Here is a 27,008-nt window from a genome sequence, read left to right on the forward strand (position 1 = left end):
GAACAAAAGACTGGCTGAGTAATTTATAAAATATAGTAGTTTATTTGACTCATGGGTCTAAAGGTGAGGAAGTCTAAAAGCATGGCATGCTGCCCTTGCTTGGCACTGCTGCGGGTCTCTAACATAGGGGAGGGAAGACTGAGCAAGTGAGCAAGCTTATGTCTCTCTTCTTCCTCTCAGAAAGTCACTAGTGCCATCACAGGCCCCCACTCCCAACAGACTTCATTCAATCTAGTCTTGATCGCGTCGTAAGCCCCCTCCCCTGCTAAATACCACTTCAACATTTGAACTTGAAGATTAAGTTTCCAACACCAGAACTTTTGAAAAACAGGTTCATATCATAGCACTCATTATGAATCAAAGAAGAGCTGGGTATTCTAATTTAAAGATGGATGACAACACTGACTATCTAACGTACAACACTGCTAAAGTAGAAGACAGTATTTGAATGATCCTCAATGTGCTAACAAGGCCACAGTCTCACAATAACTTGTCTATGTTAGCACTGAAATACCTCACCAGCACCCTGGCATTTACCTTGTATGGCCTCACGTTCCTCCTATGTGGGAGGTTTATTATCTCCACTTCATAGACAAGAATCAGGACAGCCAGTGCATGGTTAATAAGCACCCACTACATAATATAGCATGTACTTAAAAACTGCTTTTGCTAAAAAGTACTGACTTCGCACTTGAGCCCACAAGTTAATGAAAAGTTGGAGAAAAGTTCAGCGAACCTGCCTCTCTCTTGCATGTCTCTTCAGCTCCTAGCCATTCTCTCCTGTACTTAACCAAGTTTTCCTTAACAGCAGGACTGAGGGATGAACACTTGATGTCCAAAGTGCAATCTACTCCTTAGGTAACAATGACATGCTTACTCAGACCAATTCTCAGATAATCACCAGCCAAATCATCATACCTTTGATTAAGAAATTTCGCTTACATCTAGCCCACTGTCCTTTGTTTAAATCTGAAACTCAAGTCAGAACCTGAAAGATAAGCTTGAAATGCCTCTTCCCAGGCTAGACTGTATTGAATCTCCTCTGTACTTTACCACATGCTTCTCTGTTGTTGTTGTTGTTGTTGTTGTTGTTATTGTTGTTTTTTGTTCTTGTTTTTTGGTGCCTATTCTGGCACTTAAACTCAGGGTCTGAGTGCTGCTGTCCCTGAGTTTTTGCTCAAGCTAGCTTTCTTACCACTTGAGCCACAGCTCCACTTCTTTTTCAGTTGGCTAGTGGAAATAAAAGTCTTATAGACTTTCCTGCCCAGGACGGATCTGAACTGCAATCCTCAGATCTCAGCCACCTGAGTAGCTAGGATTACAGGTGTGAGCTACCAGTGCCCAGGCACCTTGAGCTTTTTTCCTTAAGGCTCACACTCCATCATTTGAGCTTCAACTCCCCTTCCAGCATTTTGGTGGTTAGCTGGAGATAAGTGTCTCATAGACTTTCCTCCCCAGGGTGACTTCAACTGCAATCCTCAGATTTCAGCCTCCTGTTTAGCTAAGATTATAGATGTGAGTCACTGATGCTGGGCCCACATGATTCTCTTTAATTGGGACAGGGGGATAAGCCTAGACCTGTTGGGACTCCTGGAGCCCCAAGCTTTTCACCTAAAACTGTTTACCCAGCACTCAGCAAATTACTAATTCTGCTAGGCCCCTCCTCTTACTCGAATCATCTGTACACCAGTCTCACTTTTCTGTACTCCCAGGTTTAAAGGCTCAAATGTTTAAAATTCCCTCCTCCCTCAAAAAACCTATACATTGTGAGCTCCCAATAAAACACTGCTGAGTTACACACAAGCTTAATCAAGAAAAGTATAATCAAATCAAAAAGATGTATAAATACATATCAAAAAATCAGAAATACCAAGAAAATAAGCTTCATCTAAGAGATGCTTAGTTCTTTTTTCCTAAAGAATCTGAGTCAAGAAAAGACTCTGCAGTGGGCGTCAGTGGCTCACACCTGTAATCCTAGCTACTCAGAAGGCTGAGATCTAAGGATCTCGGTTCAAAGCCAGCTTGGGCAGGAAAGTCTGTAGACTCTTATCTCCAATAAACCACTAGAAAACCAGAAGTTGTGCTGTGGCTCAAGTGGTAGAGCACTTGCCTTGAGCTGAAGAGCACAGAGACAGCACCCCAGCCCAGAGTTCAAGCCCCATGACCGACAAAAGACAAAAGAAGAAAAAAGAAAAGACCTTGCAAATGACTTAATAGATTTCACAAATTTGGGGAATGGAAAAGCATAGGTCATCAATCACAAGAACAAGACAGCAGTAAAGCCTATGAGAAATAATGACACTCAAACATTCCTACCGACACAGTGGTGTCAGTCCCCTCTGGCTGGAAGCTCCAGGAAACAGTGGTTAAGCGGCTAGTCACATTGGTGGACTTGAATGTGCATGTGAGCTTCCCTTGTGTCCCATTTGCCACATAGATTTCTTTTGGTGTATATACTTCCAACGCTGACACTCTGGCTGTCACTGCAGAAAGAACAAGGACAGTTTAAATGTAGAATTTAGCATGAATACTACTGTACATTATTTATCAGTGAAAAAGATAAAAGTTACAAGATATACACAGCAATCTGCTGTATTATTATCCTCCATTCCTCACGGGATATTTTATGGTTCAGGGCTTCCTACAGAGTAACTGTTGATGGTCTGGTGTTTTTATTTGGGGCTATACCTAATATATTTGTTTAATGAATAGACATTTATAATAGCAGTTTTAGGTATGCAGAAACAAATGGAACCTTGAAGAGTTCTCATGAATTTACCTTCCCCCTTTCATTATTATTGTGTGTGCCACATTTGTATCAACTGATGAGCTAAGATTGTTACATTATTGTTAGGTTTGCAGGGTTCACTCTTTGCCTTATACATCCTTTGGATATGGATATAAGAAGAGATAACCACCCTTACAATATACCATACAAAATACTTACTTCACTGTCTTAAAAAGAATCCCTTTTGTGCTACAGGTTTCCTCTCCCAAAGCTCCTGGAAACCACTGACTTTGTTTTGTTTCCCCTTTGATTGTACTGGGGATTGAAATCAAGGCCTCACCTCTTGAGCCATGCACTAGTCCTTTTGCTTTTAGTTTATATTTCAGTCTCTCACTTTTGTCAGGCCAGCGATACCAGTGAGAGAGTCTCACTAACATTTACCCAACCTAGCCTTAAACCTCTACCTTATCTACATCTACCAAGTAGCTGGGATCATACATACCATGATATCTAGTGCATCCACTGACTTTTTACTGTTACTACAATTCTGTATTCCCAGAACACTATAGAGGTAGAATCTTATAGCATATAGCCTCTTCTTTCTCTTTTCTTTTCTTCTTTTTTCTCTTCTCTTTTCTTTCCTTCCTTCCTTCCTTCAGTCCTTCCTTCTTTCCTTCCTTCCTTTCTTCCTGCCAGTATCATGGCTCTGGCTCAGCTATCTTGATCCTATAAGCACTCTATCACTGGAGTTATGACTCCAGCCCTGCTTTTTTAAGTAGTGATAAGGTCACACAGACTTTTCTGCTTTGAACTATTATATTTCAGGTCTCAGCCTCCTGAATAAGCTAGGATTACAGGTGTGAGCCCCAAGCTTAGCTACTTTTACTTGTTTAAACAGAATTCATTTGCTATACTGCAATTGTTATCACATTAAACTTTATCTCACCGTTTATATTTAAAACAATTCAACTATTCTTATCTACCACTTCATATCAGACCATGTCTATTATTTAATTGACCCTTTTCCTATAAAGAATTTAAGGTAGGGAGGTGAAGGGTAAACAAAGGAGGAGGCTGCAATGCTTGGTAAGAAATGTATGCATTATCCTGCCCATGTAATTGTAGCCCCTCTGTACAGTATGTTCTCAAATAAAATAAAATAATATTAAAAAAAAAAGAATTTAAGGTAGGAAAGTAATACTGTGATAGTACCATGGTTTGAACTCAAGGACTCACACACTCTACACAAACACTCTACTTCTGAGACCATCCTCTAGCCCCAAACCAGATTATCATTAAAGAAATAGTCTGGAATAATTATAGTGTTCCAGTTATTCTAGAATGTAACAGATGGGCAAAATAAGAAGGGTATTATCACTTGAGATGGAAGGTCAAAGACTTAACTGTGACTCTAGACCAAGGGGAACAAGAGCCCTCCCCTACTCCTCCCAACCATCTTCCAAATGTTTATTCTTAGGACACAAGGAGCACTTTGGCCATTCTTTTAAATAAACTGATAGCCATACTGCATCAAGCAGATTTTTTTCTGCTAAAAGAGGGAGGATTATTATTATAGGGAACAATAGATTATTATTTGTGGTCCAAATCTCAAAACAAGACTTTCTTTGAGACTGGAAGCAAACAAAAGGCTTCCTTGCTATTGTGGGTAGGCAGAAAAGCAGCCCCAGGCACTGGAGTTCAGAGCGAAGGACAAAGCACAGGGCAGACCAGTTAACCAGCTTATTCCAGGAAGCAGCTCTGGTCTGTAAGTCTGACTCCATCTGGGTGGTTTTTGACTACTTTTCTCCATGGTGCTGACACAGCAAGCAAAGCCAGCCTTGAAAGCCCACAAATAAAGTTTCTCAAGGATTTTTCTTAAACCAGATCCTTGCCTCAAGGCCTGGGTGCAGAAATGCTATTTAAAGATGGAACTAGGCCAAATGTCCAAGTTTAAAGTCAAGAATAGGAGCAAAAGGCTAACTCTGTAAGTGGCTTTTATGCAATCTGTATGCCAACTCTGGCTAATAAATAAGTGGTTTTTATTTCAAACATTCCATTAGTCTTTGGCTAATTTAATGTGTAGCTCTTAGAGCCTAGATATGAATTCCAACTGCTCATAACTGTAACCTGCCCTCAGGTGGGAGCCACTCCTAGGTGGGAGCCCTGCTCTAAGGCTCTACCATCAGTAGCTGCATCCTCACCACAGCCTCCATGTCAGGTTGCTTGGCTGGCTCTCTACCTCCAAAGCTGTTAACAAAACATCTTGTCTTTACTTAGAAACATATCTAGAGATTGATCTCTCCCTAACTCTTTGGTGCAAGCCACTGCCACCTTTGCCTTGCATTGAATTCTAAACACTCTCTCTGCTTCCCAGCCTTATACATGTTAACTTCAAGTAGTTTATAGCTAGGTCAGAAAGGTTCCTAACATGTTCTCAATGTGTGGCTCGCATCAGCAATCCAAGTTACCCAAGAGGTGAAATCTGAGGATTGTAGTTTGAAGCCAGTTGGGGCAGAAAAGTCTATGAGACTCCAGAAGTGGAAGAGTGTCAGCCAAGTGAGAATATGAGGCCCTGAGTTCAAAACCCAGTACTAACACCAACAACAAGCCATGTTAGAACTACCACATCAGTCCAGATCAGGCTAGTCCTCTGGTTCTTTGAGCTAGCTCTAGCTACCTTTCAGACCTCATATACTACCCTTCCCTTCCCTCCCCGCCAAACATATAATAACCCATTTGGTCACCTAGTGCCACTGCTGATGAAGTGATGGGTGTAGCTGAGAATAGTGAATGCTGTGTACAGTAAGACTGGAAGTGTCCCAAGAAATCATGATGTCATGAAAGACAAGGAAGAATGGTCAATGTGTCAACTGTGCTGTGTATCTCATCTAGGGAAAAGTTTTGATGGAAACCCTTGTTCAGAACTGCTCATTTCCCATGTATTTATCAACATCTAGAATACAAAATCCTTCTACCAAGCCTACTCCAAGTTTCTGACCAACTGTAACAAGCATGAATGGTATCTTCTAAGAAACATCCTCCTGTGAGTAAGGAGAGAAACTAAAACACAGGTTTCCCTTACTACATTCCAGGCAGCCCAAGCAAGTTCACTTTCTTAAGCAACTTGTTTCTTAAACAACTCAGAATGGTTTGTTTTGTCCTGCCTTCCCCTCCTCCCTACCTTTTTAAATAACTAGGAGCATTATAGAAATACATAGTAAATTACTGTGGATTCAGACAGCTCTTCTTCAGTCATACAAGAGAGTTTTTAGGGGCTGGTTAGAATGGCTAAAAATGAAAATGTAAAGGACACTGAGCTATACAGAAAGTATTGTTCCAATCTACATTCCATGTCACTAAAGAATGGAATCCTATTCTGAGTAAGTTATTAAATTTATTCTTCTCAGGCCTAGGATTTATAATTTTGGTACAGTTGTACAATGTCTTATGGAATCGGTCCCTGAACTCATATATAGAAGAAAAGTATGCCCTGTTGATTTTTGAGATAGTAACCAATCACCTTGGAAATAAACACAAAAATGAAATGAAGTAAAACAATGAAATGACAAGCAAATGTTTCAAAAATTTTGACAACCTTGGATTCTGAGTAACATATAAACTTAACCTGCAAACTTTAATATGGTAAGGAAGCTGTGAATACTTTCTACCTGGGCAAGGTTCCATAAGGAGGAAAAAAATCTCTGAACACTAGAGTTTAAAGATCAAGATAAACCAACAGAACCAAAACTGTTTTAGGGTGCTCTGGAGAACAGAGTTTCTAAAATGTACTTTGCTACCCAACAGTATCTCTTAGCTGTGAAATGACTGGCACTTTTGAATGCCAATAGATTGATTAAAATGAAAGACAACCACAAAAATCACTTGATAAGGAATCAAAGTCTGTGTAATCATCTGACTCGAGGTCATTTCTACAATAAAATAAGACACAGAAGTTGTCCTTTTTCTTCTCTTTATCACTACCTTCAAATAGTTGCATGAGTTTTCAACTTAGCATGTCTATTTATATGTATATCTTGATTGGTGTTACCCCTTCCATCATTCCCCCTTCTCTATTTCATCTCCCAGAAGTTGATATTCTTTAAAGTTTAGATAGACACATAGAATGTTTCAGAAAAGAGGAATTTTTTTTAAATACAGAATAAAAAACAAAATCCATAACAACAAAGGAAAATGCAAATTCAAGAGTGGTTTGCCAGCCAGGAAGTAGTGGCTCATGCTTATAATCCTAGCTACTCAGGAGGCTGAGGTTTGAGGACAGCAGTTGAAAGTCAGCAAGTGGGGGGGGGGGAGGAAATGGGGGGGGAGGGATAGTAAGGGGAAAAAAAGGAGGAGAGAAGGCTACAATGCTTGATAAGAAATGTACTCATTACCTTGCTCATGTAATTGTAACCCCTCTGTACAGTATTTTCACAATAAAAAAAACTTATTAATAAAAAAAAAAAAGAAAGAAAGAAAGCACAGGCAGGAATGAGACTAATTTCCAGTTAACCACCAAAACGCCACAGTGAAACTATGGCTCAAGTGGTATGGCTCTAGCTTTGAGTGAAAAAAAACAAGTGACAGCATCCAGGCCCTGAGTTTAAGCCTCAGTATGCACACAAGCGCGCGCACACACACACACACACACACACACACACACACACACACACACACACACACACACACACACACACACACACACACACACACACACACACACACACACACACACACACACACACACACACACACACACACACAGAATTGCCAAGTGCAATTTCCTGACATGACCTATTTCAATTATTAAAGTAACAAAAAGCCAAGCTGGGTGCTGGCAGCTCATGCCTATAATCTTAGCTACTCAGGAGGCTGAGATCTGAGGACTGCAATTCAAAGCCAGCCCAGGCAGGAAAATCTGTTAGACTCTTATCTCCAATAAAGTAAAAGCTGGAAGTGGCACTGTGGTTCAAGTGGTAGAGCACTAGCCTTGAGCACAAAGAGGCTTCAGGACTGTGCCCAGGCACCGGTGGCTCACTCCTGTTATCCTAGCTACTCAGGAGGCTGAGATCTGAGGTTCGAAGTTCAAAGCCAGCCCAGGGGTCCGTGAGACTCTTATTTCCAATTAACCACCAGAAAACCGGAAGTTGGGATATGGCTCAAGTGGTAAAGCACTAGCCTTGTGCTGAAGAGCTGAGGGACAGCACCCAGGCCCAGAGTTCAAGCCCCACGACCAACAAAAATAATAATAATAATAATAATAATAAAGCATATAAAATAATTTTATGAAATTATTCTTTCCAAGTACATACAAATCTTATTTCAAGTAAATTCAAAGTCATATTACACCACTGAAAACACTGCAGTAGTGTCACCATGAATAGACACAATCCTAAACCAGGCAGAGATTTTGAACCTATTATTAAATGAAGCAATTCTAAGTTCTGTCGCTGCTGGATTCATTTGTAGCAGATGTTTGTAGAAAACCTTATCTTTCAGAGAAATCCCATTAAGATTTGAAATTAAAAGAGGCTTTTGTTTCTTTTTTGTTGTTGTTGTTTCTGAAATACTTTGAAGTTGTTGATATATTCATTCTTCTGCTTAAAAGAGTACAATCAAGCCATTTATTTATAAACAGCTCTTTGGCCTATCCCTTGTTCTCTGTTGATACACAGTGATGGTTTGATATTGTAATAGCTTCTAAAACAAGCATAAATGTGATGTTAAATCATATTAGAAGCCGAGTGCTGCTGCCTCACACTTGTTATCCTAGTTACTCAGGAAGCTATCTGAGGATTGAGGTTCAAAACCAGCCTGGACAGAAAAGTCGGTGAGACTCATCTCCAATAGTTAATTGGAGAATAGTTAATAGTTAATTCCAGAACACTGGAAGTGGAGCTGTGGCTCAAAGTGGTAGAGCACTAGCCTTGAGTAAAAGAGTTCAGGGATCGTGCTCAGGCCCTAAGTTCAAGCCCATGATATGAAAATAAATAAATAAATAATATAAAAAGAGAGGAACAAAAGAGAACACAAATTCAGAATAATGGTAACCACTAATAGAAGGTGAAGGGGCTGACTCACACCTGTAACCCTAGTTACTCAGGAGGCTGAAATTTGAGAATCACAGTTAAAAGCCAACCTTGAGACTCTTGAGACTCCAACTAACCACCAATAAGCAGGAATTAGAACTATGACTAGCAGTGGAGCTTTAGCCTTGAGAGAAAAAGTTCAAGGACAGTACTAAGGCCGAGTTCAATCTCTAGTACTAGCATGTACCCATGCGTGCGCGTGCATGCATGAGCACTGGCGCAAGCACGCGCGCACGCACACACATGCGCACGCGCACACACACACACGCACACACACACACCAACAGTAATTAACACTGAAAAGAGAAGTTAGTGCCTGAGTACTCATCCTAATATTTACTTTGTACATTGTCCCTTCTTTCTCTTACTCTATTTAGTTTTCAAAATAAAAACTTTTTTAAGAGACAAAGGAAGAAATCAGCAAGGTGATGAGTTGTCTCCTTTCTAAAAAATTCCAGAACATTCGGGCTGGGAAGGTGGCTCAGTGGTAGAGCACTTGCCTTGCATGCCTGAGGCCCCGGGTTCGATTCCTCAGCACCACATAAGAAAAAAGCCGGAAGTGGCGCTGTGGCTCAAGTAGTAGAGCGCTAGCCTTGAGCTGAAGAGCTGAGGGAAAGCGCCCAGGCCCAGAGTTCAGGCCCCACGACTGGACCCAAAAATAAAATAAAATAAAAAAATAAATTCCAGAGCACTCCGTCCAAGCACTCAATGGCATCCACTGTGCTTCCAGGGCTCCTAGGTGAAATAGCACCAGCTTAATGATGCATGTGAGTGGACTGGGCCATGCAGGTACAGAGCTGCCTGGACATTGCTCCTCAGAGTCAAATTCCTCCTCAACGTGGGGCCACGCTGCAGCTGACATAGGCTCCTTTCTTCCATGAATCAGGCTGCTATTTTGGACTTTTGCTGAGTGGCACAAAGTATGTGGAGGGGCAGGGGGGAGTGCCTACAAAAATATACACCATTCAAAGGGCCCTAAATAGCAATAAATTAAACCTTTCCCTTGCTGGAAACACACTCTGCTGTACTCTGTCTGAGAATATGCTGTAGGCCTTAGTCTCAAACTAACTTCCCCTTCTCTAGCATCTGCTCCAAACTCCACATCCTGTGCTCCCCAGCATCCTTTCCATCCCTTCTTTTCCTCATTGATGCTCTCCTCACATTCTCTGAAATAATTACTGAAATAATCATAGCCAGAAAAAAAGGACTGTGTTTATTTGGTACACCATTACCTTGGTGACAAATGTGATTCTATTACCTGACAGATGTCTGGACCCTTTTCCAAAGGCCAACAAATATTGTTTGAATATTGGGGTGGGGGTATGAGTGGGTGAAAGAAAAACAAAGCATATCAAACCAAATGCAGATAAGCTCTGACATAGCATCATACTGGCTTCTTACCAAATGGCTTCAGCATTTCTTAGCACCTTCATAAAAGGTATCTGCAGAGGTAGCTCAGTGTCATGTTTACATACTGAAACTACTAATGAGGAGGCATAGAGAAGGGATATTTATCTTTTGAAATCCCAGTCAAAAATTAAAAAAAAAACAACACCCATGTATTTTTTTAAATCAGTGATAGGGCCTGAATTCAGGGTCTGACCTAAGCTTTTCCACTCAAGTCTAGCACTCTACCACTTTGAGCCACAGCTCCACTTCTAGTTTTTTGGTGGTTAATTGGAGATAACAGTCTCAAGGATTTTCCTGCCCAAGCTGGCTTTGAACCATAATCCTCGGATCCCAACCTCCTGAGTAGATTATAGGCATGTGACACCAATGCCCAGCCTCTATGTACTTTTTTTTTTTTTTTTTTTTGTCAATCATGGGGCTTGAACCCTGGGCCTGGGTGCTGTCCCCCAGCTCTTCAGCTCAAGACAAGCACTCTACCACTTCAGCCACAGCACCACTTCCAGATTTCTGGTAGTTAATTGGAAGTAAGGGTCTCATGAACTTTCCTACTTAGGCTGGCTTTGAACTGTGATCCTCAGATCTCTTTGTACTTTTACGACTACACAGGATTACCAGATATCTCAGAGTCAATTCCACACAAAATTGATGCCCAGCTGGCCACAACTCTGTCCTTAAACTTTTTTGTACCAACAAAGACCTTCTGTTTTTGAAATGAGAAGTGTTCTAATGGTCCTGAATCAGGCAGTCATTGAACTAATCATTTGGCTCTGTAAAGCTCTGCTATTTCTTCTTTGTCCTCCTCTATCTATGTACTGTTCATCTCTCTCTCCTGTGACTGATTTTCTTTTTCCATTCATCCTTTCAAACACATGCTGGAACTCAGTCTCTGCTCTAACGTACTGACAGCCTAGTGGAGACAAACAAGGATCCACAGTGCTGCACAGAGGTACCACCCCCAGCTCCTGGATGTGTAGATGCAGAGTGCTCATATGGTTACTATACAGGGAGGGCTTCCACTAAAGACTAAGGGCTCGATACAATCAGGCAGCCAACACAAATGCCATAGCTGCTACTACTTAAATTGTAGCATCTGTATCAGGTACCCAAACATTTTCTTAGTTCCTAGCAAGCAGATAGAATTAACTTTTGGTAAGAAACCAGATGATATGATATGTGACACATTATCAGTAGACTAATAAAAGGCTTATTGCAAACGACAAGCTGAAAGCTACAGACAACACATTCTCAAAGACTTTATCTTCCCAAGTGCTAAAATGGCATATTTTCATACCAGGCACTGCTGGCTCATGCTTGTAATCCTAGCTACTGAGATCTGAGGATCGCAGTTTGAAGCCAGCCCAGGAAAAAAAACTCTGTCAACTACCAAAAAAGCCAGAAGTAGATCTGTGGCTCAAGTAGTACAGTGCTAACCTTGAGCAAAAAAAAAATTCCAGGACAGCACCCAGACCCTGAGTTCAAGAGTTCAAGCCCCAGGACTGGTACGCTCTCTCTCTCTCTGTCCCCCCCCACACACACACGTGTGTGTGTGTGTGTGTGTGTGTGTGTGTGTGTGTGTGTGTGTGTGTGTGTGTGTGTGTGTGTGTGTGTGTGTGTGTACTAGGTTTGAACTCTGAGCCTGGATATTGTCCCTTAGCTTTTTCACTCAAGGATGGCACTCTACCATTTGAGCCACAGCCCTACTTGCAGCTATTTGTGAAAAGAGTCTCAAGGACTTGCTGCTTGGGCTGACTTTGAATCCTGATCCTCAGATTTCAGCTTCCTGAGTAGCTATGATTACAGGCCTGAGCCACTGGCACCTGGCTAGGACCACTGTACCTTAAATCTCTCTCTCTCACTCTCACTCTTTCTCTCTCGCTCTCGCTCTGAACTTTAGCATCTCAGAAGATTTATAGTATGTTAGACAAAACTAAAGTCAAGTCTAACTAGAAAAGGGCAACAGAAAATACCATTGCAATGACAGAAGAACAGTCTGGAAGAGAATACCAAAGGCTGATGGCAACAAGGGTTTTCCTCACCTCCAAAATATAGCAAACATTTAAATCACTCTGAAGAATGCCCAAAAATATCAGAACTACTTTACATGAAACATATCATTCTATAACTGTCCAAACCCATAAAATGTACAACAGCAAGAGTGAACTCTAATGTAAACACTGTGGTGGTCTTTGACAAGGATGTGTTATTACAGGTCCATCAGCTGTGTCAAATGTATCACTCTGGTGGAGAATGTTGATGGGGGGCAAGGGATATAGGGAAATCTCTGTGCCTTTCTCCCATTTTTACTGTAAATCTAAAATAGCTCTGAAACACAAAATCTAGTTTAAAAACAAAGTTTTAGCTGTGGCCACTGGTGGCACCTCTAATTTTAACTACTCAGGAGGCTAAGATCTGAGGATTATGGTTTGAAGCCAGCCCAGGCAAGAAAATCCATAATCACCAAAAATGCTTGAAATAGAGCTAAGTCTAAAATGGTAGAATACCAGTCTTGAGGGGGAAAAAAAAGTAAAATACTTGGCACATTGCCAATGCTGGTGGCTCACACCTAAAATCTCAAGAGGCTGAGATTTGAGGATCAGGGGGCAGAAAAATCCATGAGACTCATATTTCCAATTAACCACCAAAAAGCCAGAAGTGGTGGTGTGGCTAAAGTGGTAGAACCACCAGCCTTAAGTGAAAAAGCCAAGTAAGAGTGCAAGGCCCTGAGTTCAAGCCCCAGTAACAGCACACATACATGAAAATATTCAGATCCTTCTACACTAGATTCTAATTGGTATAGAATATTGCCTAGGCCATTAAAATTTTCAAATACCTTCCAGTGATTCTAAACATGTAACTGCTACCAAACATAGCCAAGAGATGTTGAGAATTTATTTATAATTCTGTTTTATAATAAAACAATGCCTGAGGCAGGTAAGCCAAGCCTGGTGTGGCATTTGATGGCATGAACACACAGGCATCTTTGCTTGTAAAATAAACAGTCATATGCATTCATGACCCTGAAATTTTCAAGACCAGAGAAGTGCAAGCCTTGAATGAAAAAGCTAATGGACAGAATCCAAGCCCAGAGTTCAAGCCTCAGTACACACACACACACACACACACACACACACACACACACACACACACACACACACACACACACACACACACACACACACACACACACACACACACACACACACACACACACACACACACACACTCACTCTTGAACTCAGGGCCTGGTGCTATCCCTGAGGCTGTTTTGCTCAAGGCTAGCACTCTGCCACTTGAGCCACAGATCTACTTCCACTCTACTATGTTCTTAGTAACATGCCTACAAGTCTAAATGTACAAATAGATAAACAATTTGAAGCCCTCAAGCTCAGTGCCCAGACTTTCCAAGGTTGGAAGACAGCTTGATAGCAGTCTCTAGGTTAGTATCAAGAAGTTCAAGTTTACTACCCATGTGGTAAACAGTCTGCTACACAGCAGCCTGAAGTTAGATAAACAGAATAGTGGCATACTAGCCATATAGGGGACATGAATTAAAGAAGAGAAATTCTTCTCCTTTTTAGAGCTATGGTCACTCTTGGACAAGGGCTCTCACTTAGGTATCCTTTGGGCAGGCTGTTAATTAAATCTGAATTTAAGGAAAATTTGTCTGTGCCAGTTTCTTATTTAAAGCTCAGTTTAAATCCTTTGCTTTACAAAGCTCATAAATTCTCAGCATGGCACAGTGAGCTTTTAAAGTGACCCCCTCCCCCTTTCTCCTTCCATTTGAGGAGGCTGAGGCTGGTGAGCTGCTATCATTCAGCCTGTCATTTCCCTCAACATCCCTCCTCCCTCCAGCATTCCTCTAGTACCAGAGGCTCATTTTTCATTCAAACCAGAACCATGCAGCATTTCAAGACTCTATCTGCCATAACTTTGCTAAAGAAAGCCCTCCCTGACTTGATCTGATCTTCTGCCTAGCCACACAGTACTTCTCACACACCATTCCAGTGTGTGCGCGAGTCTACAGGCTACACAAGGTAATAATTTCCAGTAATAAACAAAATCTGTTTCCTGGTACTGCCATTAAATGAATTCCCCTACAAGACTCAGGACCATTTTCTGAGACTTGCTATGTAGCCCTGCTGGCCTTGAATTCCAGGGCTTCCTGTATCAGCCTCTGAAGTGATGGGATTACAGACATGCACCATAACACCCGGCTTAGATTTATGACTTCCTGGGGCTTGGAATAATACCTTGCTTGGCCTTGGTGTGCTCAGCATCAAGCATACTTCCAAATTATCAGAAAGTTCTCAAAGAACATTTAAAAAGTAAACATACAGCAGACGGCAGTCAAATGTTTAGTCAAATTTTAATGACCATGGCTAATAAAATGTTTAAGCACCAATTGTGTACCAAAATAAAGAAACCAGTTTTCCCTTAAATAGGTGACTTGCCCCAGTCAAGTGTTCCCTGGCTCTACCAAAGGAGTACAGATTAATCATCATCAATTTGTCACTGCGAGAAAGAGTGCAAATGTAAACACTCACACCTGGACAGGAAGTAAAATGCAAGCAAGGAATGGAAACATCTGCCCCTTTTCTTGTTGGGATACAGGCCTTAGTAGAATAAAAAATGTACCAATGTTAATAAAACAGCTCTATATACTGGATCGCTAATTAGCACTGGGGTCAGTGGGGCACAGCCTTATTAGATACTTTACATGGGCTTGAACACTAGCATATTAAAACACTGAGTAGGGGCAGTGGCTGGACATAGGAAAATGACTTTGAAAGGGCCTGTGGACTGCTTTGTCTGTGTTTTATTTATTGTATATATGCCTTCCCTATAAAAGTTCCTAGAAAACCATGTCCCTAAAACTCTCTCTATTCAGTCATCTAAATAGAATGAAGTCTAAGTTAGAAAAACGAAGAGGTGGGAGGAGGGCGCCTCATGGAAGACGCACAGGATGTTTACCTGGAATGTTGAAAAGAATCAGTGTTGAATGTTGAATGACATTTTGCAGAGATATAAAAACATGAAGTGCTGTTTAAACATGAATTATGCAATTACTTTGGCTAGATTAGCAGAAAAATTTTAAGATGAAAAAGTAAGTTCAGATTAAGTTGAACTTCATCCTATGGACACCAATGTAGATTTTTAAGCAGGGCCACACAGTGAAAGTGGACTTTTTGGTTGACAGAGAAAGAAGAGGCAGCCTGGCACCAGTGGCTCATGCCTATAATCCTAGCTACTCAGGAGGCTGAGATCTGAGGATCTCGGTTCAAAGCCAGCCTGGGCAGGAAAGTCTGTGAGACTCTTATCTCCAATAAACCACTAGAAAGCTAGAAGTGGCGCTGTGGCTCAAGCAGTACAGTGCTCGCCTAAGCTGAAGAGCGCAGGGACAGCATCCAAGCCCAGAGTTCAAGCCCCACGACTGACAAAAAAAAAAAAAAGGAAGAAAAGAGAAGGAAGAGGGAAGGAACAAGGAAAAGAAGAGACACAGAGAAATATTTCCTCAAAGTATTATTGCATGTTTCACTCTACTCTCAATCTGGAAAAGTGCAAAACTTCTATTCCTAATAAATCAATTTATTTTACATAATTTTAATGTATTATTTTAAATAAACCCACAAACTGACTTTACCTATATGAGGGATGTTCTTAGAAATAGAACTGAATATGTCTAGTAATAAAATTCTACATGATACTTAATCAAATGACCACTGTATGTTCCTTCAAAGTTTTACTTCTTTTTTTGTAATTTTTATTTTTTTATTGTGAAAATACTGTACAGAGGGGTTACAATTACATGGGCAAGATAATGAGTACATTTCTTATCAAGCATTGTAGCCTCCTCCTTTGTTTCCCCTTCCCATCCCTTCCCATCCTGCCTCGCCCCCCCCCCACCCAATCCTCCCCGCCCCCCTCAAAGTTTTCCTTCTGAACACCACAACCATCTTCAGGAGACTCTTGCTAAAATTAAAATGCAGTATTTTCTTCTGTCTTCATTAAACAATAAGTGAAAGTGAAAAGACATTTACATAGTTTCAAAATACTCCCCAGCATCATTACTAATTACTATGGAAGGAAATAGTACAAGCAGTAGCGCATACCTCCTATACCCTGCCCTGCAGGGAGAACTAAACATCACTGCTGTGAGTCGGGGAGGGGGCCTCACATTGGAAGGCAGTTGCTGCTGCGGCCACAGGAGTTCAAAGTCACCAGGAGGACTTCTCTTGTGTGCTAAGGAGACTCAGATGTTGGCCTCAGCTCTTAGGCTGAACTCGGCAGATTGGCCCATGAAAACTTCTGTTTTGAGACAAAAGAAAGGATCTGGTAGAAAGCAACACTTATCCTGGGCTTGGCTGCCAAGAAGAGTCCAGTGGAAATCCAGCAATCTGAAAAGCAGACTGAAAGGCGACATAGAAGTTGAAGATGGATGGTGGAGAGAGGTACAATATTCTAGACCCTCACTCTAGAAATGTTAGGAAGAACCAACCACAGCTTAATAGAAGACCAAGAATCAGAATTCCCAGATGAAGACTGTTCATAGGACAAAAGAAAGAGGAGATGTCTATATCTCACCAGCAGTTGCATGGCAAGCCATGCAAAATGGGGGAAAGACCAAAAACCCCAAATAATCCAAACTGGAACTCTCTTGCTCTTTAAGTCTCAAGCTAATCAGAACTATGCTTGTAGCCAAATTCAGTGAGCCACCATCTCCAATGACATTCCAATAGAAAACTTTACTTAAAGGACAGATATAAGGTTAAGTACTGTTTAAATTTAGCCACAATTACAAATGGTGCTTGACCAGTCTCAAATTCATTAGAGAATGAATCTATTTGTGCAAAACTGCTAATAATGTAAAAATACAGACTATATCATGTGTTTACGTGCTATGTGCACTGTGTAATAAGTACCAGTGCAACTTCAAATAACTAAATGATTATACTTGAGAGTAAGTGTTCATAACTGAGTAACTTTTAAGTGAGACCATTGAAGGTTAGATTTGGGAGGAATGTTACAGGAATTAAACTTTTCTGTTGGGAGAAACAGCAATTCAATATTTGTAGTTCAGGTTTACTTGTAAAGATGTACAAAGATTGAAAACTAGGCTGACATTTGGAAGTTTAATGTCCTAGGAACACTCAAACTAGTAACATGCCTATAGACTAATGCAATGCCAGAAGAAAATGTGAATTTTCCTTAATAGTAGCGGCACTTTACTGAACTGTACTGTAGCATATTGTAACTGGTGCTTGGGTTTATTAGAACGAGCACAGTAGACCCCAGTGGTCTGGTTTCTTAAATGTAAGTAGATATAGGTGTTTGCCAATAAGGTGCCACCAAAACTTTTTCACAGAAATAATATTAAAAGATCACTATGTTTTGGTTTTTTGGTTTTTATTTTTTGTAACTGTTGCCAGTCCTGGGGCTTGAACTCAGGGCCTGGATGCTGTTCCTGAGTTCTTTTGCTCAAGGCTAGTGCTCTACCACTTGAGCCACATCTCAAAAAAGCTCTGGCTTTTTTGGTGGTTAACTGGAGATAGTCACGGGTTTTCCTGGCTGGGCTAGCTCTGAAGTGAGATTGAAAAATCCTAAGCCTCCTGAGTAGCTACGATTACAGGTAGGAGTCGTCAGCTCCCAGCCACTTAGTTTGGAAGAACATTTTTGTATTATAGCACTGTACAAGCTATTCTGGCAGTGATCTGGCTCCACTTATCTCTGAAAAGCTTGCTTAATAGGAAGTGGTATAATGTGAAAGTTTTAAGTACTGAGGGAAGAAAGAGCCATGTAAATACATAAAATAAGCCTATAGCATATGTAAAGTTTTCTTGACTTTTATCCTATTTTTAGAATAAATTTACAGACTGTAAAGATGGCCTGTTTTTTATGCGATGGCCTGAATTTAAAGGTCTCTGTGTTTTTAGTTTGCCCTTGTGCTGAAGTGCCAGTGTATTCAAGATTGATTTGGTCGTATACTATACTTCAAAGTACATCCTAGTGTAACATTCTATATTATAGCTGAAGTTTTTAAGCTGCTAAACACTTCCTATTTTTGAGAGATATAAAATGAAGTAAAGGATCTTCCCATCCCACCTTTAAACCCAAAGATCAATTTCACCAATTCTTATACCTGATTACAGTGTTTGGTGCTAGTGATTTTGGATTTTTTTCTGTCAGGACTAAGTCTAGCAAGGGGGTGGGGTAAGAGGCAACTTATGTAAAAGATGAAATTTCTTGTACAATCCCAATAATGGGGTTTTGCCAATCTTAGGAGTAAATGTAAATGCTACAGTTAACCCTAAGCAAGTCCAAAATATGTGGGTCAATTTGCAAGTTAATGTCCTGTTTTCTAATTTGATACTTAATTTCTTTCTTTCTTTCCTTTTTTTTTTTTTTTGGTGCCCATCTTGGGGCTTGAATTCAGGGTCTGGGCTCTGTCCCTGAGCTTTGCTCAAGTCTAGCACTCTACCCCTTGAGCCACAGCTCCACTTCTGGCACTTTTTTTGGTGCTTAGAGATGAGAATGTCACACTTTCTCACCTAGGCTGGCTTTGAATTGACATCCTCAGATCTTAGCCTCTCAAGCAGTTAGGACTACAGGTGTGAACCACCAGTGCCTGGCAATTTGATACTTTGATAAAGCAAAACAGCTAGGTTGTATATTTCTCCAAATCTGAGTAAGCCAAATACTGAATACCCTAAAGGAAGAAGTTTATATAGTACTTAACGTACATGATATGAATTCAAAACATGAAATTAAAAGTTTTTCTCCTCCCCCCCAAAACAAAACAAAACAAAACAAAACATCACTGCAGTGATAAACACCCACTCCTGCTCAATGTGGGTAACCCAAATCACTAGACAACCTACTACATAACTGGCCTATTAATTTGCACTCTAAGATAGTAACGTAATTTGAGGGTGAGCATTTAGGGCCTTGTCATGCCCAGACTGGCCTTGAACTTACAATCCTCTGGAGTGCTAGAATTGCAAACTTGTGCACAATGCTTTGACTTAATGTAAAAAATAAAAAAAATGAGTGCTACACACTTCGAGTGACTAATGCAATGTAACAACTAAATGATAAATGCTTTGAACCTTCAGTTATAAAAGAAACGTATTAGGATAATGGGCGACAAGTGAATAAAGTATGCATTAGGTAACAGAATTGCTTCAATATTCATTTCTTGACTTTGATAATCACTCTGTGGTTGCATAAAATAAAGTCCTTAGTGTTTAGGAAGTGCACTTAAAAGTAACTGTGGGAAAGCAGCAGCCTTTCTGCTGATGAGCAGGGAGAGGGAAAAGAGAGGAAGTAGGAGGCAGAATCTAAGGAATAGATATCTAATAAAATGTTAATGTTTGAGAAGTGTAAAGGCTGGGTGAAGGTATTCTTGGCCATGCATTTGCAACTTGTCTGTTAAGTCTAAAGTTACACCAACACAAAACTGGAAGACAAAAACAATATGCTCATTTAACCTTTACTTGGCTACTTAGGATTTATGTGGCTGCCACTCAGATATATAGGGGTATTTGTCCCTGTATAGATAAACCCAGCAATGTGATATTTGAGCTTTTGTAATTTTCAGGTGTTTTTGAGACATGGTTTAATCTTTATATAGCCTAGGCAGGCAAGCCTGAACCACCACCACCACCACAACCCGCAAATAGCTGATTCTGAATGCCCAATCCTCTTGCCTCAGCCTCAGAGTGCTGAGATTACAGGCATGCACCACCATACCCAACTGTAAAAGTTTTTACTTTCCTACTACAGGTTCCATTCAGATTCCATCAGTTTCAGTGCTGATTGCAGCTTGCCTCCAGCAGCTCCTCCACCAACTGTTAAGAGCTCTGATCTATTGCAGGCTTAGAAATTACCTGGCTCAGGTCTGTTTCACATATGAAAAACCACTTCCAGAATTTTTTGTGGTTAACTGAAGATAAGAATCTCACAGATTTTCCTTCCTGGGCTGGCTTTGAACCACAATCCTGAAATCACAGCGTCCTGTGCAACTAGGATTACATGCATGAGCTACTGGCGTCCAGCTACATTCTTAGTGTTTAATGGAATGAAATCCCTTGATTTCCTCAGGGTCATTCTCCACAGATTATCAGCATTTACCAAAGCTCTCTGGATGCCAAATATTGAAACTATGCTTGGAGAAGGTTCACGTGATCTAACACTGACATTTTCTCTTTTTTATATTTATTATTTTTTTTGGGGGGGGGTGCTGGTCCTGGTGCTTCAATTATAGGGCTAGACATTACCCCTGAGCTTTTTATTTGCTCAAGGCTAGCACGCCACCACTTAAGCCAAAGCTCCATTTCTGGCTATTTTGGTGATTAATTTATAGTAAGAATCTCACAGACTTTACTGCCCACGCTGGCTTTGAACTGTGATCCTCAGATTTCAGCCTCCTGAGTAGGTGGGACTACAGACATCAGTGTGGCTGGCCCAGACACACTAACACTTTGAAATAGTTTTCCAACTTACATGTTCATATAAATTTCCATCAATAGAACCTGTTAATAAAGAATAAGGAGGTTCTTTAATACTGGTCTAAAATGAGCTTCAAGATAGATTAAATGAAAAATAGCAAAATATACACCCCATCTTACCCAAAAATTAACCTAAAAGAACTGGACTTGTAAAAGTGAGCTAAAACTACAAAATTCTTAGAAGAAAACACGAGTCAATCTTCGTGATCTTGTATTATGCAGTGTTTTCTTAGGATACCAAAAACATGAGCAACAAAAGGAAAAATGAGTAAACCAGCCCTGATCAAAATTTAAAACTTTTGTGCTTTAAATAACAAGTAATCAAGAAGATAACCAGTAAATAAGAAAAAAAAATTTGCAAATCATGTATCTATCTGATAAAGGATTTGTATCTAATTATGTGAAGAGCTCTTTATACTCCAATTTAAAAATTGGAAGACTTGAATAGATATTTCTCCAAAGAAGATACACAAACTAGCCAATGAGCACTTGAAAAAAAGACTCAAAAATCTCTCATAACTAGGAGAAAGCATATCAAAGCCACAATGATACATGGTTTCTTACCCACTAAGATAGCTATCATCAAAACCAGAACAAGCAAGCCAAGTATGCTGCCCACACCTGTACCCCAGCATTTGAGAGGCTGAAGCCAGAAAGAGCAAAAGACAAACCAGCAGAAACCAAAACGAAATAAACTGATGTTGCGAAGGTAAAATGATGAAGCCTTTCGGAAAGCAGCCTAGCAGTTCCTGAAAGAGTAGAAGGTTCAAACCAATACCTGGCTTAGAAAGTCAAGTGAGACCCCTTGCCCTATACTCCCATCTAATCACAGTACAAATAAAGCCAAGCCAGGCACTGGTGGCTCACGCCTATAATCCTAGCTACTCAGGAGGCTGAGATCTGAGGATCGAGGTTCAAAGCCAGCCCAGGCAGGAAAGTCCGTGAGACTCTTATCTCCAATAAACCACTAGAAAACCGGAAGTGGTGCTGTGGCTCAAGCAGTAGAGTACTCCCCTTGAGCTGAAGAGCACAGGGACAGCACACAAGCACAGAGTTCAAGCCCCACGACCAACCAAAAAAAAAAAAAAAAAGTACTAAAAAAATAAAATGAAATAAAGCCAGTTCCCTTTCCTTCATGTCAAGTTTGTCACTCTCAGAAAGCCTTCCCTGATCTCTTGAGAAAGCCTCATTATGCAACAAACCTCTCTCCTTTCCTGCTGCAAATATGGGGTTATCAGTGCCTCTATCCAAACCAGATTTGTCGTAGTAGGAACATGGAGGGGAGCATGCATCTCACTTCCAAATGTTGTGGAGAAAGCACATTTATTCTGAAACCTATGGCAGCAAATGTTATTGTGGCTTAATTTTAATCTCAATATAATAGAAATACAGTGTAATAACTGGATACAAATATTCACTCATTGTTATAAGAGTTCATGGTAATTATTCGGGGGGGAGGGGGGTAAGGGGGGGAAGCACTTGGGTATAAAGTCAGGACTTCCAGCATGTTCTAGCAGGTGTTTTGCCACTTGAGCCATATCTTTTCATTATTTTTCTAATAGTATCTGAATTTTTGCTCCAGCTGGGACCATGATCATTTTATTTATGCATCCTGTTTAACGAGAATAACAAGCAAATACCACCACACCCAGCTTTAGTGACTGGCTATTCTCAAACTTTGACCCTCCAGATCTGTGCCCCTCCCAAGTAGGGGGAGGGAGGGAGGGAGAGAGAGAGAGAGAGAGAGAGAGAGAGAGAGAGAGAGAGAGAGAGAGAGAGAGAGAGAGAGAGAGCTCACTATGTTGGCAAGGCTAGCCCACAAATCCCAGACTCAAAAGATCCTCCTGCTTCAACGTCCTAGCAGCTGGGGCTACAGGAGTGTATCACTGAACCTGGTGATAGTAATTTTTATTAAGGTCTATATGTGAGCTCAGTAGATATGGGCAATCTTTTTGTTTGGAGATTCTTAGACTTTATTTAGATAGGCTTTCCAAAAGTTGTCCCTTTAGTAAGGCAAGTTTTTAACAAGCTATCTAGAAATATTTTCCTTATATGAATACCAGTATGAGCTGGGTGCCAGTGATTCACGCCTGTAATCCTACCTACTCAGGAGGCTGAGATCTAAGGATTGTGATTCAAAGCCAGTCCTGGCAGGAACACCCGTGACACTTTTTTTTTAATTGTGAGAATACCATACAGAGGGGTTACAATTACATGAGCAAGATAATGAGTACATTTCTTATCAAGCATTGTTGCCTCCTCCTTTGTTTCCCCTTCCCATCCCTTCCTATCTCCCACACCCCCCATCCCCACCCCTACCTCCACCCCACCGCCAAAGTTGTAAAGTTCATTTTTCAACATAACGACTTATACATCTCATTGTTGCAATGGGGCCACCTGTATCCCTATTTAAACAATTTGTTTTTTCCCTTCCCCTCCACAAATTATACCAACATCAAATACAGTGGAAAACAGGGGTTATACCGTGGGGGAGGGACACACAAAGCAACAAAGAAATCATCTTATAAATATGTCTCCAATTAACTACCAAGAAACTGGAAGTGGAGCTGTGGCTCAAAGTGATAGAGCACTAGCCTTGAGCACAAAAGCTCAAGGACAGTGCCCTAGCCCTGAGTTCATGCAAAAGAAGTACCGGGCAACACTGGAAGATAGGACTACCCGAGGCAACAGTTTCTGCTACTAAAAGTTTATTCTAACTCAAGGTGAGCATCTCTAATCTAAAAGGCTAAAATACAAAGCTTCTCAAGTGCAACATGATACAACAAGTGGTAAATTTCACACCTGACCTCATGTGGTTGATCACAGTCAAAATACAGACACACTGAAATTATTATGTAATTACTTTCATACTAATTACATAAATGAACTATGTCTAAATTTGGGTCCCAACCCCAAGATATCTCATTATATCTATGTAAATATTCCAAAGTCCAAAAAATATGAAAAGGCTTCTTGTCCCAAACATTTCAGATTAAGGCATTTTCTACTTAGGAAACTTCATAAAATTAGGTTGAAATGAGCTAATATTGCAAAAGGGTTAAAATAACAATCTGGCCTAACATAAGCTCTACATATTTGAATAAATACGCAGCTACAAGAACAGTTAAGGTATTTTTGTATGACACAGTACTTCTGGACAAAGAAAGGTATTATCAAGATAGACATTAGCTCCTCCTTTCTCAGAACAAGTACTGCATTAGTAATGAGTCTAAAATTTTTGGTCCCATTTACGTCACATACATTAGTTATCTCTTCAAATGGACTTACAGCACTTAAAGGACACAGTCTTCCCCTGTACTCCCCATAGCACACAGCAGCATTAAGCTGCTCAGCTGCATTTAGTCATGGTGGGGACTGTGGAATCAGCAGTGGCATAAGCAGAGGACAGTAAGACTTCCCTGTCCACCCCCATGAGCTCTACTTTCCTAGAGATTGACAATGTGGTTCTAAAGCAATATGCAACAATTCTTCACAAAGAGGCACAAAATGAGAAGGTAAGTTAACCAGGACTACAACCAATGGAAAAATGGAACAATATATCATGGCTACCAGAAACGAGAAGCATCTTTAATTTTATACTTTGCCTAGTTACATAAAGTTGATATGTCTTTCTATAAATAAATATATAAAATCAGGGACAATATAAATTACAACAAAAGATTAATGAATATTAGAAGTAGAGAAATAGAACCCAGATATGCAGGAAATACATTGACAATAACAAAGCTTTTCCTGGCCTGTGTGTCTAGCAGATACTTCTCCTGTGGTTATTTTACTCAGGGACATGTCCCCAAGAGCATCCTAGAGCAATAGTGAGCTTTATAAAGAAGGTTCTCCTCACATCTCTCAAAAAAATGCTAATAATGCCTGGTGCTGGTGGCTCATGCCTGTAATCCTAGCTACTCAGGAGGCTGAGATCTGAGGATCCTGGTTCAAAGCTAGCCCAGGCAGGAAAGCGCAGGAAAGTCCGTGAGACTCTTATCTCCAATAAACCACTAGAAAACCAGAAGTGGCACTGTGGCTCAAGCCGTAGAGTGCTCACCTTGAGCTGAAGAGCTGAGGGATAATACCCAAGCCCAGAGTTCAAGCCCCACGACTGACAAAAAGTAAATAAATAAATAAAATGCTAATATTGAGCCAGGCACTGGTGACTCATGCCTATAATCTTAGCTACTCATGAGGTTTGAGATCTGAGAATCTTGGCTCCAAACCCTCCCAGGCAGGCAAACTGAGACAGTCTTGTCTCCAAATAACCAGCAAAAAAGCAAAACTAGAGGTGTGGCTTACTTAGTAGTATCAGCCATGAGCAAAAAAGCCAAGAGAAAGTATGATGTATCCCCCCAAAAGCTGATACTGCAGCAGAACTTCATAGCAATCAATTGTATAAAAAGCCAATGCCAAATCAAGAATAAAATGAGAAGCAGCTACAGAAAGAAATATACTGCGTATCTCTTCAACAATCTTTTATCAATGTCTCTTCCCTTAACAAGGCTCCTTATAAAAATTGTTTTTCAAAGTGTTGCAGTAATGTTGTCCGCTAATGAAGTCTGTTGACTACCCAAGGGGAATCTATGGGCAGGTATGGTGGCCCATGCTATAACTGCAGCATAAGGAGACTTTTTGGCAGGCACATTGAAAGTTCCAGGACAAGATGGGTTACATGAGATCTTGTCTTAAATTAAAAAAAAAAACAAAAACCTAAAATGCAGATCTCAATTCTTAACAGACATAACACAGAGCAGTTTGAGTCTATTGTAAAAATGGAAGTACCAAATCAGCCCTCCCTCAAACATTTTACAGTCTCATCCACAACAGAGGCAAACAGACAGTAGGATATCCCGCAAAAGCAACAATAGCCCTTGTTCTAGAATAAAATACTCATATCCTTGGCTCAAGACCACATAAGCATAAGCAATAAGATTGTTGTACAGAATTTGCAACCAGTCATCCAATTATGTAGTCTATAAATATATAATGTTCAGAGCTCAAGCCGGGAATAAGAAAAGTGCTTGATACTTGGATGGGGAGAGACCTTTGCCAAGTTGTCTACCAACCTGCTATGGTGCCACCAGTCTCACAGGAATGAGCATCATCTCATTCAATTCAAGATACCTGAGATGCACACCTGACTCTGATCTTTTTCAAACTCATTCTGGGCCCACATGATTCCCTACCCCCACCACTTGAAGAAGCAAAGGCAACAGTGGAACACTGGTTTCTCTTGCTGATGCAATTTGATTGCTTACCCCAGGGAAAGGCAGTAGTCATAGGGCAGGGACAACGAAGGGATGAAAAACAGAGGACCACAACTCTACCCCTAGGAAGCAGGAGGTGACAACTTCCCCTTGAACCAAGGCTCTAATACCCTGTGTAAACTCCACTGTCTCATCAGACTTCACATCCAAAATGCAAATTGGGAGAGAAAATTATGAGGACCTTCAAGACAATTGCAGGGCATTAAAACCCAAATTTGTTATAGGAACTTTTTGAGTGTTGGAACTTGTGTTTCTCTAGTTCTACATGCCTGTGAAGCCATATATATATATTTTTTTAAACAAATATCACTGTCAAAGCCAGTGTGTAAACCACAAAGCTGATTACCCACTGCTCCTGGAGCTCGAGATTCCTAAGCCTTGGAGTACTGCTTTCCCATTGTCATTCATTCTGCTCCAATGTTTACTGCTGACATGTAGAGTTCAATTAAAGATTCAATAACAAGACATGTCTCCCCTGCATTTGGAAAATAATCATATTTATAAGCATGCAAGTTTAGATAAAATGTAGGCAAAGCTAGGCAGGAGAGTATTGGTCTTGCCTGGGGACAGCAACGAGAGAAGATTCCAAGATGGAAAAGCTAAATAGCAGTTAGCCAGATAAAAAGCAGAAGAGGAATCAGACGAGAGATATGCACAATTAAGGAGACTTAAAACAACATATCATGCAGAGAAACTACAACAACAACAAAATCGGTGATAGGTAAGAAAGACTGGCAGATGATGGCAGAACATAAATCAAGCCAAGGACCTGAGTTGAGCTGTTGTAGTTTGAATATAAAGTGGTCTCCCACCCCTAAAAAGAGGCTTCTGTGTTGAAGGCCTGGTTTCCAATGCAGCAGTGCATAAATGTGAGGCTTCTGGAAAGTGATTGGCTCATGAGAGCTCTGAATTCATCAATGGATTTATCCCTTGATAGATTCATAATTTGATGGCATTATTGGGAAGTGGTAGGAGGTAGGACATGCTTGGAAGAAGGTGGGGG

The 27,008-nt window shown here is 40.6% G+C and overlaps 1 protein-coding gene across 1 annotated transcript in view; it reads right to left on the reverse strand.

The window, feature by feature from the left end:
- The window catches only part of Mpzl1 (myelin protein zero like 1), a 56,801-nt gene that overhangs the window by 19,696 nt on the left and 10,097 nt on the right, over positions 1-27,008 (reverse strand). Inside the window, exon 2 of the mRNA XM_070034155.1 lies at positions 2,317-2,483. Coding sequence (XP_069890256.1) covers positions 2,317-2,483 — 167 coding nt within the window. The remainder of the gene's footprint in view (positions 1-2,316; positions 2,484-27,008) is intronic.

Source organism: Dipodomys merriami, unplaced genomic scaffold (genome assembly GCF_024711535.1).
Source record: "Dipodomys merriami isolate MVZ:Mamm:240054 unplaced genomic scaffold, mDipMer1.0.p SCAF_24, whole genome shotgun sequence".
Lineage (NCBI taxonomy): Eukaryota > Metazoa > Chordata > Mammalia > Rodentia > Heteromyidae > Dipodomys > Dipodomys merriami.